The sequence below is a fragment of the Drosophila miranda genome (assembly GCF_003369915.1).
Source record: "Drosophila miranda strain MSH22 chromosome Y unlocalized genomic scaffold, D.miranda_PacBio2.1 Contig_Y1_pilon, whole genome shotgun sequence".
NCBI lineage: Eukaryota > Metazoa > Arthropoda > Insecta > Diptera > Drosophilidae > Drosophila > Drosophila miranda.
Window position 1 is genome coordinate 36,189,235 of NW_022881603.1, and position 17,774 is coordinate 36,207,008.

Consider the following 17,774-nt stretch of genomic DNA (forward strand, 5'->3'; position numbering starts at 1 on the left):
ACAACACATCAGGATGCCAGTGGGCGGATTGTCGTTCGCTTGCCATTTCAAGAAGATCCAAGTTGTCTTGGAAGTTCCTTCGATACAGCTCGAACTCGATTTTTTGCCATTGAGAGACGTCTCGCTCGTCTACCGGAAATTCGCTCGCAGTATATCTCGTTCATGCAGGAATATGCTTGTTGTTGCCATATGTCCCTCGTACTGAATCCTATCTTGGAAGAACCGCATTATTATATACCCCACCATTTCGTTCTGAAACCAAGCAGTACCTCGACGAAGCTCAGAGTTGTCTTTGACGCCTCTTGCCGTACAACATCTCAAAGGTCACTAAACGATCTACTTTTAGTCGGCCCTACCATTCAGGATGAGTTGTACTTGCAATTGCTGCGGTTCCGCATGCATAGGTTCGGCATCACAGCCGACGTCACAAAAATGTACAGGCAGGTACTTGTGAGTGAGAAGGATAGAAAATTCCAGTACATTTTGTGGCGAGCATCTCCAAATACGGATCTTCAAACCTACCAACTCAATACAGTGACATATGGGACTGCGTCTGCCCCATTTCTCGCAACTCGTAGTTTGCATTACTTGGCTGAGGATTGTAAGGATGCATGGCCATAAGGGGCTGCTGCTGTTAAAACTGCATTTTATGTTGATGACCTTTTGTGTGGGGCTGATGATATAGATACACTCTTCAAACTAAAAACTTAAATCACATCAACTCTCGCTCGTGGTCAGTTTCCATTATGCAAGTGTCATTCAAATCATCCAGGCGTGATGGAAGACGAATCTACCAAGGAATTAAACATTTCAGAAAACTCAGTCAGCAGCACACTCGGCTTAACTTGGCATCAACGAAGAGATGCATTTAGTTTCACATTTAATCCAAAGGAAGTCTATCCCACTACCACAAAACGAACAATTTTGTCTACTGCGTCGTCGCTATTCGATCCAATCGGTCTGCTATCACCGTTAGTCATTGTCTCTAAGATCATTCTTCAGGAGTTGTGGCTTTTGAAACTCGACTGGGACGAGTCTGTCCCCCAGAATTTAAGCCACGCATGGAGCAAGTGTTTGGAATCGCTGAATTCACTGTGGTCACTAGCGGTACCTCGTTTTTGTTTGCAGCCTGATACTAGGAGCATTCAAATACATGGATTTTGCGACGCATCGATTCGGGCATACGGCTGCTGTGTTTATGTGCGCACGGAGAATTCGCTTGGACAGGTCACAGTGAAATTGTTCACTTCTAAGTCTAGAGTAGCACCAGTGAAGAAACAGTCTCTTCCGAAGTTTGAACTATGCGGCCCACATCTACTTTCTCAGTTGTATAACAAAGTCAAGGCCATATTCAGTAAACACACTATCACATCTTATTTTTGGAGCGACTCACAGCTCGTATTGCATTGGTTGCAACAACACTCAGTCACCTTATCGACCTTTGTTGGAAATCGAGTGGAAAATGGCTCTATGTGCCAACACATCAAAACCCTGCTGATATTCTGTCGCGAGGCTGTAACGTGAGCGAGTTGATTAAGTCTCCATGGTTTTAAGGTCCTACGTTTCTAGTCGAAGATTCACTAAACTGGCCCGCCACTGGTGGAAAACTTGATATTGACATGGACGTGGTTAACTCGGAGAATCGGAAAAGTTTGTTTGCTGCCGTACACGAGACAAATAATATCCTCAACATCGTCGATAATATCAGCTCGTACACTCACAGTCTGCGTCTCATTGCTTGGATGATTAGGTTCATAAGGAGATGTCGGAAGCAATCGACGTTTACCACAACCTCACCGACGCCAGATGAACTTCGTTTTGCATATCTACGCATTCGAGGAAAGGGACCTACAAAAGCATACATAGCCGTGTTCGTTTGCCTTCTCACCAAGGCCGTTCACATCGAAGTAGTCTCTGATTTGTCAACAAAGGCGTTCTTAAACGCATTGAAACGGATGGGAGGTCGTCGCACGCTGCCGACAGACATCTTCTGCGATAATGCCACTAACTTTTTAGGGGCATCGAATCAACTGCAGGAACTAAAAAAGTTTATGTTTTTAAAGCAGACCCAAGATGAAATCTATAAATTTTGCGCATCTGACTTTATTAATTTCCATTTTATTCCCCCCAGGGCACCTCATTTCGGAGGCCTTTGGGAAGCGGCAGTCAAGAGTGCAAAGGGGCTGTTAAATCGTACGCTGGCCAACACCAGGTTGACCTTCGAAGAGTTGAGCACTGTCGTCGTCGAGATAGAATCGATCCTCAACTCGCGCCCGCTATCGCCGCTTTCGTCAGACCCAAATGACTATAGCACTCTCACGGCTGGTCATCTCTGGTCACCCTCAACGAACCTCACCGAGGGCACGTTGGTCATCATCCATGAGGACAACCTGCCACCGCTACGCTGGAAACTAGGCCGAGTGCAGTCTACTGTGCTTGGGAAGGATGGACTTGTACGGGTGGTGCACCTCCGCACTGCAAATGGAACATGTTGCAGGCCAATACACAAGTTGGCAATTCTTCCGGTGGTTTGAAAGCAGTCCTTTCAACGGGGCCGGGATGTTCGGTCAAACTCCTTTAAGGAACAAGTATTCAAATGACCCTCGTAAAATAGAGAGCCTACGCTCACTTTTTGTATTTACTCACCATAATTGTACTAAATTCACCACTGTATTCTCTCTCTTATGCCCAGTACTCAAGGACTAATATTTGTAATAAATAGTTATTCCCTAATACTCAACTGGATCGATCGACGTTTCTCTTTCTTGTATAGACTTTGATTCGTTTGCAGAAAAAACTAACACACCCCCATCCGTGAATTAACATTAATGCGGAAAACGCTCCGTGTACAAACACCATGTTTAAAGAAACATAGCATATCTTTTATATGCAAGGTCACTACTTTACGTACTTCATCATTATTAATGACTTCGTATACGTTGGGCTGAGAAGCTGTTTCGGTAGATTGCTTTGGCATCTCTACTTTGTTGTTTTCTGCGCAGAATTTTTGTCTACTTTGATACCTGGTAGTGACTTTCAGGACTTTATTTTGTATGTCTTTTAGTTCAGATATTGTTATCCGTGACAATGCATCGGCTACAAAATTATCTTTGCCTCTTAGGTACTCTACAGTAAAATTATACTCCTCTAATTCAAGTCTCATACGCGTTAATTTAGAACTGGGGTTTGTCATTGAAAACAAAAATGTTAGTGGTCTATGGTCTGTTTTTACTATGAAATGAGTTCCGTAGACATAGGGTCTAAATTTGGTGATTGCCCAATAAATAGCTGTTAACTCTTGTTCCGTCGTACTTTTGTTACTTTCTCCTTTGGTAAATGCTCTCGATGCGTAAGCTATTGGGAGTTGAGTTCCGTTGTGGGCTTGTGTTAGCACTGCACCACAGGCTTGCTTACTAGCATCTGTGATTATACAAAATTCTTTCGTAAAATCTGGATATTGTAACAGAGTAGGCTTTATTAATTGAGCTTTAAGATATTCAAATGCATTTTGACATTCATTAGTCCATTCAAATGGACTTATTATACCCGATACTCAAAATGAGTATTGGGGTATATTAGATTTGTGGTAAAAGTGGATGTGTGTAACGTCCAGAAGGAATCGTTTCCGACCCCATAAAGTATATATATTCTTGATCAGCATCAATAGCCAAGTCGATTGAGCCATGTCTGTCTGTCCGTCTGTCCGTCTGTCCGTCCGTCCGTCTGTCCGTCCCCTTCAGCGCCTAGTGCTCAAAGACTATAAGAGCTAGAGCAACGATGTTTTGGATCCAGACTTCTGTGATATGTCACTCCTACAAGAGTATTTCAAAACTTTGCCCCGCCCACTTTCGCCCCCACAAAGGGCGAATATCTGTGGCATCCACAATTTCGACGATACGAGAAAACTAAAAACGCAAAAGCGTAGAAGATGACTATCTCTTCGAGACTGCAAAATCTGAACCAGATCGTATATTTATTATAGCCAGAATCAAGAAAACAATTTCATTCTTTCTCGCTCTGTCTCTCTCTAACACACAGGTTTCATGGTCGGTTTTGCCAAATGCAAAATATGAGTTCAAGGATCTCAGAACCTATAAAAGCCAGAGCAACCAAATTTGGTATCCACACTCCTGTGATATCGGACCTTGACCATTTTGTGTCAAAATTTCGGCACACCCCTTTCCGCCCCCGCAAAGGACGAAAATCTGAGGCATCCACAAATCTCAGAGACTATTAAGGCTAGAGTAACCAAATTTGGTACACACACTCCTTTACGCAGCGCCCGACGTCACGATCAGACTGATTTTCTGTCTCTCTCGCACGCACTCTTTGTCGTGTCGTTTAATATTAGCGGCGTCTGCCGGAGGAGAGCCATACTGACTTAGTATCGGGTATAACTGTAGAGTTGCGGTGTCCGCAGCAACTCACAACGTTCCCCCTCGTAATGTTTTTATACCCGATACTCAACATGAGTATTGGGGTATATTAGATTTGTGGTAAAAGTGGATGTGTGTAACGTCCAGAAGGAATCGTTTCCGACCCCATAAAGTATATATATTCTTGATCAGCATCAATAGCCGAGTCGATTGAGCCATGTCTGTCTGTCCGTCTGTCCGTCCGTCCGTCTGTCCGTCTGTCCGTCTGTCCGTCCGTCCGTCTGTCCGTCCCCTTCAACGCCTAGTGCTCAAAGACTATAAGAGCTAGAGCAACGATGTTTTGGATCCAGACTTCTGTGACTTCTTCACTGCTACAAAAATATTTAAAAACTTCGCCCCGCCCACTTCCGCCCCCACAAAGGACGAAAATCTGTGGCATCCACATTTTTAAAGATACGATAAAACCAAAAACGCAGAATCGTAGAGGATGACTATATGTTCTAGAGTGTAAAATCTCAACCAGATCGTATAATTATAATAGCCAGAATCAAGAAAACAATTTCATTCTTTCTCGCTCTGTCTCTCTCTAACACACAGGTTTCATGGTCGGCTTTGCCAATTGCAAAATATGAGTTCAAGGATCTCAGAACCTATAAGAGCCAGAGCAACCAAATTTGGTATCCACACTCCTGTGATATCGGACCTTGACCGTTTCGTGTCCAAATTTCGCCACACCCCCTTCCGCCCCCGCAAAGGAGGAAAATCTGGGGCATCCACAATATTGCACATTCGAGAAAACTAAAAACGCAGAATCATAGATAACGACCATATCTATCAGATTGCTGAATCTGGACCAGATCAGATAACTTTTATAGCCAAAAGGAACAAATCAATTTGCACTGGCTACGCAGCGCCCGACGTCACGCTCAGACTGATTTTCTGTCTCTCTCGCACGCACTCTTTGTCGTGTCGTTTAATATTAGCGGCGTCTGCCGGAGGAGAGCCATACTGACTTAGTATCGGGTATAACTGTAGAGTTGCGGTGTCCGCAGCAACTTCCCCCTCGTTTTTTATACCCGATACTCAAAATGAGTATTGGGGTATATTAGATTTGTGATACACTCTTCAAACTAAAAACTGAAATCACATCAACTCTCGCTCGTGGTCAGTTTCCATTATGCAAGTGGCATTCAAATCATCCAGGCGTGATGGAAGACGAATCTACCAAGGAATTAAACATTTCAGAAAACTCAGTCAGCAGCACACTCGGCTTAACTTGGCATCAACGAAGAGATGCATTTAGTTTCACATTTAATCCAAAGGAAGTCTATCCCACTACCACAAAACTAACAATTTTGTCTACTGCGTCGTCGCTATTCGATCCAATCGGTCTGCTATCACCGTTAGGCTATCATTCTTCAGGAGTTGTGGCTTTTGAAACTCGACTGGGACGAGTCTGTCCCCCAGAATTTAAGCCACGCATGGAGCAAGTGTTTGGAATCGCTGAATTCACTGTCGTCACTAGCGGTACCTCGTTTTTGTTTGCAGCCTGATACTAGGAGCATTCAAATACATGGATTTTGCGACGCATCGATTCGGGCATACGGCTGCTGTGTTTATGTGCGCACGGAGAATTCGCTTGGACAGGTCACAGTGAAATTGTTCACTTCTAAGTCTAGAGTAGCACCAGTGAAGAAACAGTCTCTTCCGAAGTTTGAACTATGCGGCGCACATCTACTTTCTCAGTTGTATAACAAAGTCAAGGCTATATTCAGTAAACACACTATCACATCTTATTTTTGGAGCGACTCACAGCTCGTATTGCATTGGTTGCAACAACACTCAGTCACCTTATCGACCTTTGTTGGAAATCGAGTGTCCGATATTCTGGATTTAACGTCTGATGGAAAATGGCTCTATGTGCCAACACATCAAAACCCTGCTGATATTCTGTCGCGAGGCTGTAACGTGAGCGAGTTGATTAAGTCTCCATGGTTTTCGGGTCCTACGTTTCTAGTCGAAGATTCACTAAACTGGCCCGCCACTGGTGGAAAACTTGATATTGACATGGACGTGGTTAACTCGGAGAACCGGAAAAGTTTGTTTGCTGCCGTACACGAGACAAATAATATCCTCAACATCGTCGATAATATCAGCTCGTACACTCACAGTCTGCGTCTCATTGCTTGGATGATTAGGTTCATAAGGAGATGTCGGAAGCAATCGACGTTTACCACAACCTCACCGACGCCAGATGAACTTCGTTTTGCTTCACATTGCCTTATTTGGAACATTCAACAAACTCATTTTGTAGAGGACATCCGTTTACTTCAGAAGCAAAAACCATTAAAAAGCAGCTTAAAGTTTCTTACTCCCTTTTTAGAAGTCGTGAACGGATTCGAACTTATCAAGGTTGGTGGACGTTTGGAATACTCAGACCTACAAGACGGTCAAAAACATCTGTTGCTGCTGCCTAGTCAGTCCAAATTTGTATGGAACTATATTCGCCATTTGCATCTTCGGAACTATCACGCTGGACCTAAAGCCCTAGTCGCTCTCATTCGTTTGGAGTATTGGATCGTTAACGCCAGAGACTTGGCACGTAGAATTGTTCGCTCCTGTGTACTACACTGCGTTCGCTACAGACCGAAGCTGCTACAACAACTCATGGGCTCATTACCGCCTACGCGACTCGCTCCGGCTCGACCTTTTGAACGCTGTGGAGTTGACTTTTGTGGACCCATCAACACATATCTACGCATTCGAGGAAAGGGACCTACAAAAGCATACATAGCCGTGTTCGTTTGCCTTCTCACCAAGGCCGTTCACATCGAAGTAGTCTCTGATTTGTCAACAAAGGCGTTCTTAAACGCATTGAAACGGATGGGAGGTCGTCGCACGCTGCCGACAGACATCTTCTGCGATAATGCCACTAACTTTGTAGGGGCATCGAATCAACTGCAGGAACTAAAAAAGTTTATGTTTTTAAAGCAGACCCAAGATGAAATCTATAAATTTTGCGCATCTGACTTTATTAATTTCCATTTTATTCCCCCCAGGGCACCTCATTTCGGAGGCCTTTGGGAAGCGGCAGTCAAGAGTGCAAAGGGGCTGTTAAATCGTACGCTGGCCAACACCAGGTTCACCTTCGAAGAGTTGAGCACTGTCGTCGTCGAGATAGAATCGATCCTCAACTCGCGCCCGCTATCGCCGCTTTCGTCAGACCCAAATGACTATAGCACTCTCACGGCTGGTCATCTCTGGTCACCCTCAACGAACCTCACCGAGGGCACGTTGGTCATCATCCATGAGGACAACCTGCCACCGCTACGCTGGAAACTAGGCCGAGTGCAGTCTACTGTGCTTGGGAAGGATGGACTTGTACGGGTGGTGCACCTCCGCACTGCAAATGGAACATGTTGCAGGCCAATACACAAGTTGGCAATTCTTCCGGTGGTTTGAAAGCAGTCCTTTCAACGGGGCCGGGATGTTCGGTCAAACTCCTTTAAGGAACAAGTATTCAAATGACCCTCGTAAAATAGAGAGCCTACGCTCACTTTTTGTATTTACTCACCATAATTGTACTAAATTCACCACTGTATTCTCTCTCTTATGCCCAGTACTCAAGCACTAAGATTTGTAATAAATAGTTATTCCCTAATACTCAACTGGATCGATCGACTTTTCTCTTTCTTGTATAGACTTTGATTCGTTTGCAGAAAAAACTAACACACCCCCATCCGTGAACTAACATTAATGCGGAAAACGCTCCGTGTACAAACACCATGTTTAAAGAAACATAGCATATCTTTTATATGCAAGGTCACTACTTTACGTACTTCATCATTATTAATGACTTCGTATACGTTGGGCTGAGAAGCTGTTTCGGTAGATTGCTTTGGCATCTCTACTTTGTTGTTTTCTGCGCAGAATTTTTGTCTACTTTGATACCTAGTAGTGACTTTCAGGACTTTATTTTGTATGTCTTTTAGTTCAGATATTGTTATCCGTGACAATGCATCGGCTACAAAATTATCTTTGCCTCTTAGGTACTCTACAGTAAAATTATACTCCTCTAATTCAAGTCTCATAAGCGTTAATTTAGAACTGGGGTTTGTCATTGAAAACAAAAATGTTAGTGGTCTATGGTCTGTTTTTACTATGAAATGAGTTCCGTAGACATAGGGTCTAAATTTGGTGATTGCCCAATAAATAGCTGTTAACTCTTGTTCCGTCGTACTTTTGTTACTTTCTCCTTTGGTAAATGCTCTCGATGCGTAAGCTATTGGGAGTTGAGTTCCGTTGTGGGCTTGTGTTAGCACTGCACCACAGGCTTGCTTACTAGCATCTGTGATTATACAAAATTCTTTCGTAAAATCTGGATATTGTAACAGAGTAGGCTTTATTAATTGAGCTTTAAGATCTTCAAATGCATTTTGACATTCATTAGTCCATTCAAATGGACTTATTATACCCGATACTCAAAATAAGTATTGGGGTATATTAGATTTGTGGTAAAAGTGGATGTGTGTAACGTCCAGAAGGAATCGTTTCCGACCCCATAAAGTATATATATTCTTGATCAGCATCAATAGCCGAGTCGATTGAGCCATGTCTGTCTGTCCGTCTGTCCGTCCGTCCGTCTGTCAGTCTGTCCGTCCGTCCGTCTGTCCGTCCCCTTCAGCGCCTAGTGCTCAAAGACTATAAGAGCTAGAGCAACAATTTCGACGATACAAGAAAACTAAAAACGCAAAAGCGTAGAAAATGACTATATCTTCTAGAGTGCAAAATCTGAACCAGATCGTATAATTATTATAGCCAGAATCAAGAAAACAATTTCATTCTTTCTCGCTCTGTCTCTCTCTAACACACAGGTTTCATGGTCGGTTTTGCCAATTGCAAAATATGAGTTCAAGGATCTCAGAACCTATAAGAGCCAGTGCAACCAAATTTGGTATCCACACTCCTGTGATATCGGACCTTGACCGTTTCGTGTCCAAATTTCGCCACAAACCCTTCCGCCCCCGCAAAGGACGAAAATCTGGGGCATCCACAAATCTCAGAGACTATTAAGGCTAGAGTAACCAAATTTGGTATCCGCACTTCTATTAGATCTCACTATAAAACGTATATCTCAGAATTTCGTCGCACCCCCTTCCGCCCCCACAAAGGACGAAAATCTTTTGCATCCACAATATTGCACATTCGAGAAAACTAAAAACGCAGAATCATAGATAATGAATATATCTATCAGATTGCTGAATCTGGATCAGATCAGATCATTTTTATAGCCAAAAGGAACAAATCAATTTGCACTGGCTACGCAGCGCCCGACGTCACGATCAGACTGATTTTCTGTCTCTCTCGCACGCACTCTTTGTCGTGTCGTTTAATATTAGCGGCGTCTGCCGGAGGAGAGCCATACTGACTTAGTATCGGGTATAACTGTAGAGTTGCGGTGTCCGCAGCAACTCACAACGTTCCCCCTCGTAATGTTTTTATACCCGATACTCAACATGAGTATTGGGGTATATTAGATTTGTGGTAAAAGTGGATGTGTGTAACGTCCAGAAGGAATCGTTTCCGACCCCATAATATATATATATTCTTGATCAGCATCAATAGCCGAGTCGATTGAGCCATGTCTGTCTGTCCGTCTGTCCGTCCCCTTCAGCGCCTAGTGCTCAAAGACTATAAGAGCTAGAGCAACGATGTTTTGTATCCAGTTTTCTGTGATATGACACTGCTACAAAAATATTTCAAAACTTCGCCCCGCCCACTTCCGCCCCCACAAAGGACGAAAATCTGTGGCATCCACATTTTTAAAGATACGATAAAACCAAAAACGCAGCATCGTAGAGGATGACTATATGTTTAAGAATGTAAGATCTCAACCAGATCGTATAATTATAATAATCAAGAAAACAATTTCATTCTTTCTCGCTCTGTCTCTCTCTAACACACAGGTTTCATGGTCGGTTTTGCCAATTGCAAAATATGAGTTCAAGGATCTCAGAACCTATAAGAGCCAGTGCAACCAAATTTGGTATCCACACTCCTGTGATATCGGACCTTGACCGTTTCGTGTCCAAATTTCGCCACACCCCCTTCCGCCCCCGCAAAGGACGAAAATCTGGGGCATCCACAAATCTCAGAGACTATTAAGGCTAGAGTAACCAAATTTGGTATCCGCACTTCTGTTAGATCTCACTATAAAACGTATATCTCAGAATTTCGTCGCACCCCCTTCCGCCCCCACAAAGGACGAAAATCTTTTGCATCCACAATATTGCACATTCGAGAAAACTAAAAACGCAGAATCATAGATAACGACCATATCTATCAGATTGCTGAATCTGGACCAGATCAGATAATTTTTATAGCCAAAAGGAACAAATCAATTTGCACTGGCTACGCAGCGCCCGACGTCACGCTCATACTGATTTTCTGTCTCTCTCGCACGCACTCTTTGTCGTGTCGTTTAATATTAGCGGCGTCTGCCGGAGGAGAGCCATACTGACTTAGTATCGGGTATAACTGTAGAGTTGCGGTGTCCGCAGCAACTCACAACGTTCCCCCTCGTAATGTTTTTATACCCGATACTCAACATGAGTATTGGGGTATATTAGATTTGTGGTAAAAGTGGATGTGTGTAACGTCCAGAAGGAATCGTTTCCGACCCCATAATATATATATATTCTTGATCAGCATCAATAGCCGAGTCGATTGAGCCATGTCTGTCTGTCCGTCTGTCCGTCCCCTTCAGCGCCTAGTGCTCAAAGACTATAAGAGCTAGAGCAACGATGTTTTGTATCCAGACTTCTGTGATATGTCACTGCTACAAAAATATTTCAAAACTTCGCCCCGCCCACTTCCGCCCCCACAAAGGACGAAAATCTGTGGCATCCACATTTTGAAAGATACGATAAAACCAAAAACGCAGAATCGTAGAAGATGACTATATGTTCTAGAGTGTAAAATCTCAACCAGATCGTATAATTATTAAAGCCAGAATCAAGAAAAGAATTTCATTCTTTCTCGCTCTGTCTCTCTCTAACACACAGGTTTCATGGTCGGTTTTGCCAATTGCAAAATATGAGTTCAAGGATCTCAGAACCTATAAGAGCCAGAGCAACCAAATTTGGTATCCACACTCCTGTGATATCGGACCTTGACCGTTTCGTGTCCAAATTTCGCCACACCCCCTTCCGCCCCCGCAAAGGACGAAAATCTGGGGCATCCACAATATTGCACATTCGAGAAAACTAAAAACGCAGAATCATAGATAACGACCATATCTATCAGATTGCTGAATCTGGACCAGATCAGATAACTTTTATAGCCAAAAGGAACAAATCAATTTGCACTGGCTACGCAGCGCCCGACGTCACGCTCATACTGATTTTCTGTCTCTCTCGCACGCACTCTTTGTCGTGTCGTTTAATATTAGCGGCGTCTGCCGGAGGAGAGCCATACTGACTTAGTATCGGGTATAACTGTAGAGTTGGGGTGTCCGCAGCAACTTCCCCCTCGTTTTTTATACCCGATACTCAACATGAGTATTGGGGTATATTAGATTTGTGGTAAAAGTGGATGTGTGTAACGTCCAGAAGGAATCGTTTCCGACCCCATAATATATATATATTCTTGATCAGCATCAATAGCCGAGTCGATTGAGCCATGTCTGTCTGTCCGTCTGTCCGTCCCCTTCAGCGCCTAGTGCTCAAAGACTATAAGAGCTAGAGCAACGATGTTTTGTATCCAGTTTTCTGTGATATGACACTGCTACAAAAATATTTCAAAACTTCGCCCCGCCCACTTCCGCCCCCACAAAGGACGAAAATCTGTGGCATCCACATTTTTAAAGATACGATAAAACCAAAAACGCAGCATCGTAGAGGATGACTATATGTTTAAGAATGTAAGATCTCAACCAGATCGTATAATTATAATAATCAAGAAAACAATTTCATTCTTTCTCGCTCTGTCTCTCTCTAACACACAGGTTTCATGGTCGGTTTTGCCAATTGCAAAATATGAGTTCAAGGATCTCAGAACCTATAAGAGCCAGTGCAACCAAATTTGGTATCCACACTCCTGTGATATCGGACCTTGACCGTTTCGTGTCCAAATTTCGCCACACCCCCTTCCGCCCCCGCAAAGGACGAAAATCTGGGGCATCCACAAATCTCAGAGACTATTAAGGCTAGAGTAACCAAATTTGGTATCCGCACTTCTGTTAGATCTCACTATAAAACGTATATCTCAGAATTTCGTCGCACCCCCTTCCGCCCCCACAAAGGACGAAAATCTTTTGCATCCACAATATTGCACATTCGAGAAAACTAAAAACGCAGAATCATAGATAACGACCATATCTATCAGATTGCTGAATTTGGACCAGATCAGATAATTTTTATAGCCAAAAGGAACAAATCAATTTGCACTGGCTACGCAGCGCCCGACGTCACGCTCATACTGATTTTCTGTCTCTCTCGCACGCACTCTTTGTCGTGTCGTTTAATATTAGCGGCGTCTGCCGGAGGAGAGCCATACTGACTTAGTATCGGGTATAACTGTAGAGTTGCGGTGTCCGCAGCAACTCACAACGTTCCCCCTCGTAATGTTTTTATACCCGATACTCAACATGAGTATTGGGGTATATTAGATTTGTGGTAAAAGTGGATGTGTGTAACGTCCAGAAGGAATCGTTTCCGACCCCATAATATATATATATTCTTGATCAGCATCAATAGCCGAGTCGATTGAGCCATGTCTGTCTGTCCGTCTGTCCGTCCCCTTCAGCGCCTAGTGCTCAAAGACTATAAGAGCTAGAGCAACGATGTTTTGTATCCAGACTTCTGTGATATGTCACTGCTACAAAAATATTTCAAAACTTCGCCCCGCCCACTTCCGCCCCCACAAAGGACGAAAATCTGTGGCATCCACATTTTGAAAGATACGATAAAACCAAAAACGCAGAATCGTAGAAGATGACTATATGTTCTAGAGTGTAAAATCTCAACCAGATCGTATAATTATTATAGCCAGAATCAAGAAAAGAATTTCATTCTTTCTCGCTCTGTCTCTCTCTAACACACAGGTTTCATGGTCGGTTTTGCCAATTGCAAAATATGAGTTCAAGGATCTCAGAACCTATAAGAGCCATAGCAACCAAATTTGGTATCCACACTCCTGTGATATCGGACCTTGACCGTTTCGTGTCCAAATTTCGCCACACCCCCTTCCGCCCCCGCAAAGGACGAAAATCTGGGGCATCCACAATATTGCACATTCGAGAAAACTAAAAACGCAGAATCATAGATAACGACCATATCTATCAGATTGCTGAATCTGGACCAGATCAGATAACTTTTATAGCCAAAAGGAACAAATCAATTTGCACTGGCTACGCAGCGCCCGACGTCACGCTCATACTGATTTTCTGTCTCTCTCGCACGCACTCTTTGTCGTGTCGTTTAATATTAGCGGCGTCTGCCGGAGGAGAGCCATACTGACTTAGTATCGGGTATAACTGTAGAGTTGCGGTGTCCGCAGCAACTTCCCCCTCGTTTTTTATACCCGATACTCAAAATGAGTATTGGGGTATATTAGATTTGTGATACACTCTTCAAACTAAAAACTGAAATCACATCAACTCTCGCTCGTGGTCAGTTTCCATTATGCAAGTGGCATTCAAATCATCCAGGAGTGATGGAAGACGAATCTACCAAGGAATTAAACATTTCAGAAAACTCAGTCAGCAGCACACTCGGCTTAACTTGGCATCAACGAAGAGATGCATTTAGTTTCACATTTAATCCAAAGGAAGTCTATCCCACTACCACAAAACGAACAATTTTGTCTACTGCGTCGTCGCTATTCGATCCAATCGGTCTGCTATCACCGTTAGTCATTGTCTCTAAGATCATTCTTCAGGAGTTGTGGCTTTTAAAACTCGACTGGGACGAGTCTGTCCCCCAGAATTTAAGCCACGCATGGAGCAAGTGTTTGGAATCGCTGAATTCACTGTGGTCACTAGCGGTACCTCGTTTTTGTTTGCAGCCTGATACTAGGAGCATTCAAATACATGGATTTTGCGACGCATCGATTCGGGCATACGGCTGCTGTGTTTATGTGCGCACGGAGAATTCGCTTGGACAGGTCACAGTGAAATTGTTCACTTCTAAGTCTAGAGTAGCACCAGTGAAGAAACAGTCTCTTCCGAAGTTTGAACTATGCGGCGCACATCTACTTTCTCAGTTGTATAACAAAGTCAAGGCCATATTCAGTAAACACACTATCACATCTTATTTTTGGAGCGACTCACAGCTCGTATTGCATTGGTTGCAACAACACTCAGTCACCTTATCGACCTTTGTTGGAAATCGAGTGTCCGATATTCAGGATTTAACGTCTGATGGAAAATGGCTCTATGTGCCAACACATCAAAACCCTGCTGATATTCTGTCGCGAGGCTGTAACGTGAGCGAGGTGATCGAGAATCCATGGTTTTCGGGTCCTACGTTTCTAGTCGAAGATTCACTAAACTGGCCCGCCACTGGTGGAAAACTTGATATTGACATGGACGTGGTTAACTCGGAGAATCGGAAAAGTTTGTTTGCTGCCGTACACGAGACAAATAATATCCTCAACATCGTCGATAATATCAGCTCGTACACTCACAGTCTGCGTCTCATTGCTTGGATGATTAGGTTCATAAGGAGATGTCGGAAGCAATCGACGTTTACCACAACCTCACCGACGCCAGATGAACTTCGTTTTGCTTCACATTGCCTTATTTGGAACATTCAACAAACTCATTTTGTAGAGGACATCCGTTTACTTCAGAAGCAAAAACCATTAAAAAGCAGCTTAAAGTTTCTTACTCCCTTTTTAGAAGTCGTGAACGGATTCGAACTTATCAAGGTTGGTGGACGTTTGGAATACTCAGACCTACAAGACGGTCAAAAACATCCGTTGCTGCTGCCTAGTCAGTCCAAATTTGTATGGAACTATATTCGCCATTTGCATCTTCGGAACTATCACGCTGGACCTAAAGCCCTAGTCGCTCTCATTCGTTTGGAGTATTGGATCGTTAACGCCAGAGACTTGGCACGTAGAATTGTTCGCTCCTGTGTACTACACTGCGTTCGCTACAGACCGAAGCTGCTACAACAACTTATGGGCTCATTACCGCCTACGCGACTCGCTCCGGCTCGACCCTTTGAACGCTGTGGAGTTGACTTTTGTGGACCCATCAACACATATCTACGCATTCGAGGAAAGGGACCTACAAAAGCATACATAGCCGTGTTCGTTTGCCTTCTCACCAAGGCGTTCTTAAACGCATTGAAACGGATGGGAGGTCGTCGCACGCTGCCGACAGACATCTTCTGCGATAATGCCACTAACTTTGTAGGGGCATCGAATTAACTGCAGGATGCAGATGAAATGTATAAATTTTGCGCATCTGACTTTATTAATTTCCATTTTATTCCCCCCAGGGCACCTCATTTCGGAGGCCTTTGGGAAGCGGCAGTCAAGAGTGCAAAGGGGCTGTTAAATCGTACGCTGGCCAACACCAGGTTCACCTTCGAAGAGTTGAGCACTGTCGTCGTCGAGATAGAATCGATCCTCAACTCGCGCCCGCTATCGCCGCTTTCGTCAGACCCAAATGACTATAGCACTCTCACGGCTGGTCATCTCTGGTCACCCTCAACGAACCTCACCGAGGGCACGTTGGTCCTCATCCATGAGGACAACCTGCCACCGCTACGCTGGAAACTAGGCCGAGTGCAGTCTACTGTGCTTGGGAAGGATGGACTTGTACGGGTGGTGCACCTCCGCACTGCAAATGGAACATGTTGCAGGCCAATACACAAGTTGGCAATTCTTCCGGTGGTTTGAAAGCAGTCCTTTCAACGGGGCCGGGATGTTCGGTCAAACTCCTTTAAGGAACAAGTATTCAAATGACCCTCGTAAAATAGAGAGCCTACGCTCACTTTTTGTATTTACTCACCATAATTGTACTAAATTCACCACTGTATTCTCTCTCTTATGCCCAGTACTCAAGCACTAAGATTTGTAGTAAATAGTTATTCCCTAATACTCAACTGGATCGATCGACTTTTCTCTTTCTTGTATAGACTTTGATTCGTTTGCAGAAAAAACAACCACACCCCCATCCGTGAATTAACATTAATGCGGAAAACGCTCCGTGTACAAACACCATTTTTAAAGAAACATAGCATATCTTTTATATGCAAGGTCACTACTTTACGTACTTCATCATTATTAATGACTTCGTATACGTTGGGCTGAGAAGCTGTTTCGGTAGATTGCTTTGGCATCTCTACTTTGTTGTTTTCTGCGCAGAATTTTTGTCTACTTTGATACCTGGTAGGGACTTTCAGGACTTTATTTTGTATGTCTTTTAGTTCAGATATTGTTATCCGTGACAATGCATCGGCTACAAAATTATCTTTGCCTCTTAGGTACTCTACAGTAAAATTATACTCCTCTAATTCAAGTCTCATACGCGTTAATTTAGAACTTGGGTTTGTCATTGAAAACAAAAATGTTAGTGGTCTATGGTCTGTTTTTACTATGAAATGAGTTCCGTAGACATAGGGTCTAAATTTGGTGATTGCCCAATAAATAGCTGTTAACTCTTGTTCCGTCGTACTTTTGTTACTTTCTATTTTGGTAAATGCTCTCGATGCGTAAGCTATTGGGAGTTGAGTTCCGTTGTGGGCTTGTGTTAGCACTGCACCACAGGCTTGCTTACTAGCATCTGTGATTATACAAAATTCTTTCGTAAAATCTGGATATTGTAACAGTGTAGGCTTTATTAATTGAGCTTTAAGATATTCAAATGCATTTTGACATTCATTAGTCCATTCAAACTTATTATACCCGATAGTCAAAATGAGTATTGGGGTATATTAGATTTGTGGTAAAAGTGGATGTGTGTAACGTCCAGAAGGAATCGTTTCCGACCCCATAAATTATATATATTCTTGATCAGCATCAATAGCCGAGTCGATTGAGCCATGTCTGTCTGTCCGTCAATCCGTCTGTCCGTCTGTCCGTCCGTCCGTCTGTCCGTCCGTCCGTCTGTCCGTCCCCTTCAGCGCCTAGTGCTCAAAGACTATAAGAGCTAGAGCAACGATGTTTTGTATCCAGACTTCTGTGATATGACACTGCTACAAAAATATTTCAAAACTTCGCCCCGCCCACTTCCGCCCCCACACAGGACGAAAATCTGTGGCATCCACATTTTTAAAGATACGATAAAACTAAAAACGCAGAATCGTAGAGGATGACTATATGTTCTAGAGTGTAAAATCTCAACCAGATCGTATAATTATAATAGCCAGAATCAAGAAAACAATT

At 43.5% G+C, this 17,774-nt stretch overlaps 1 protein-coding gene across 1 annotated transcript; it reads left to right on the plus strand.

Moving 5' to 3' along the window:
- Nucleotides 1-741: 741 nt before the first annotated feature.
- Nucleotides 742-16,372, plus strand: LOC117190588. The gene is made up of 2 exons (XM_033395637.1): nucleotides 742-2,086; nucleotides 15,839-16,372. The coding sequence occupies exons 1-2, from the start codon at nucleotides 1,620-1,622 to the stop codon at nucleotides 16,284-16,286; spliced, it is 915 nt and encodes a 304-aa protein (XP_033251528.1). The 5' UTR covers nucleotides 742-1,619; the 3' UTR covers nucleotides 16,287-16,372.
- The last annotated feature ends 1,402 nt before the right edge of the window (nucleotides 16,373-17,774 follow it).

Coding starts and splice junctions, on each gene's coding strand:
- LOC117190588 (XM_033395637.1), top strand. CDS start 1,620: ATGGACGTGGTTAACTCGGAGAATCGGAAAAGTTTGTTTGCTGCCGTA. Junction 2,087..15,838: donor ACCCAAGATGAAATCTATAA/ATTTTGCGCATC, acceptor TGAAATGTATAA/ATTTTGCGCATCTGACTTTA.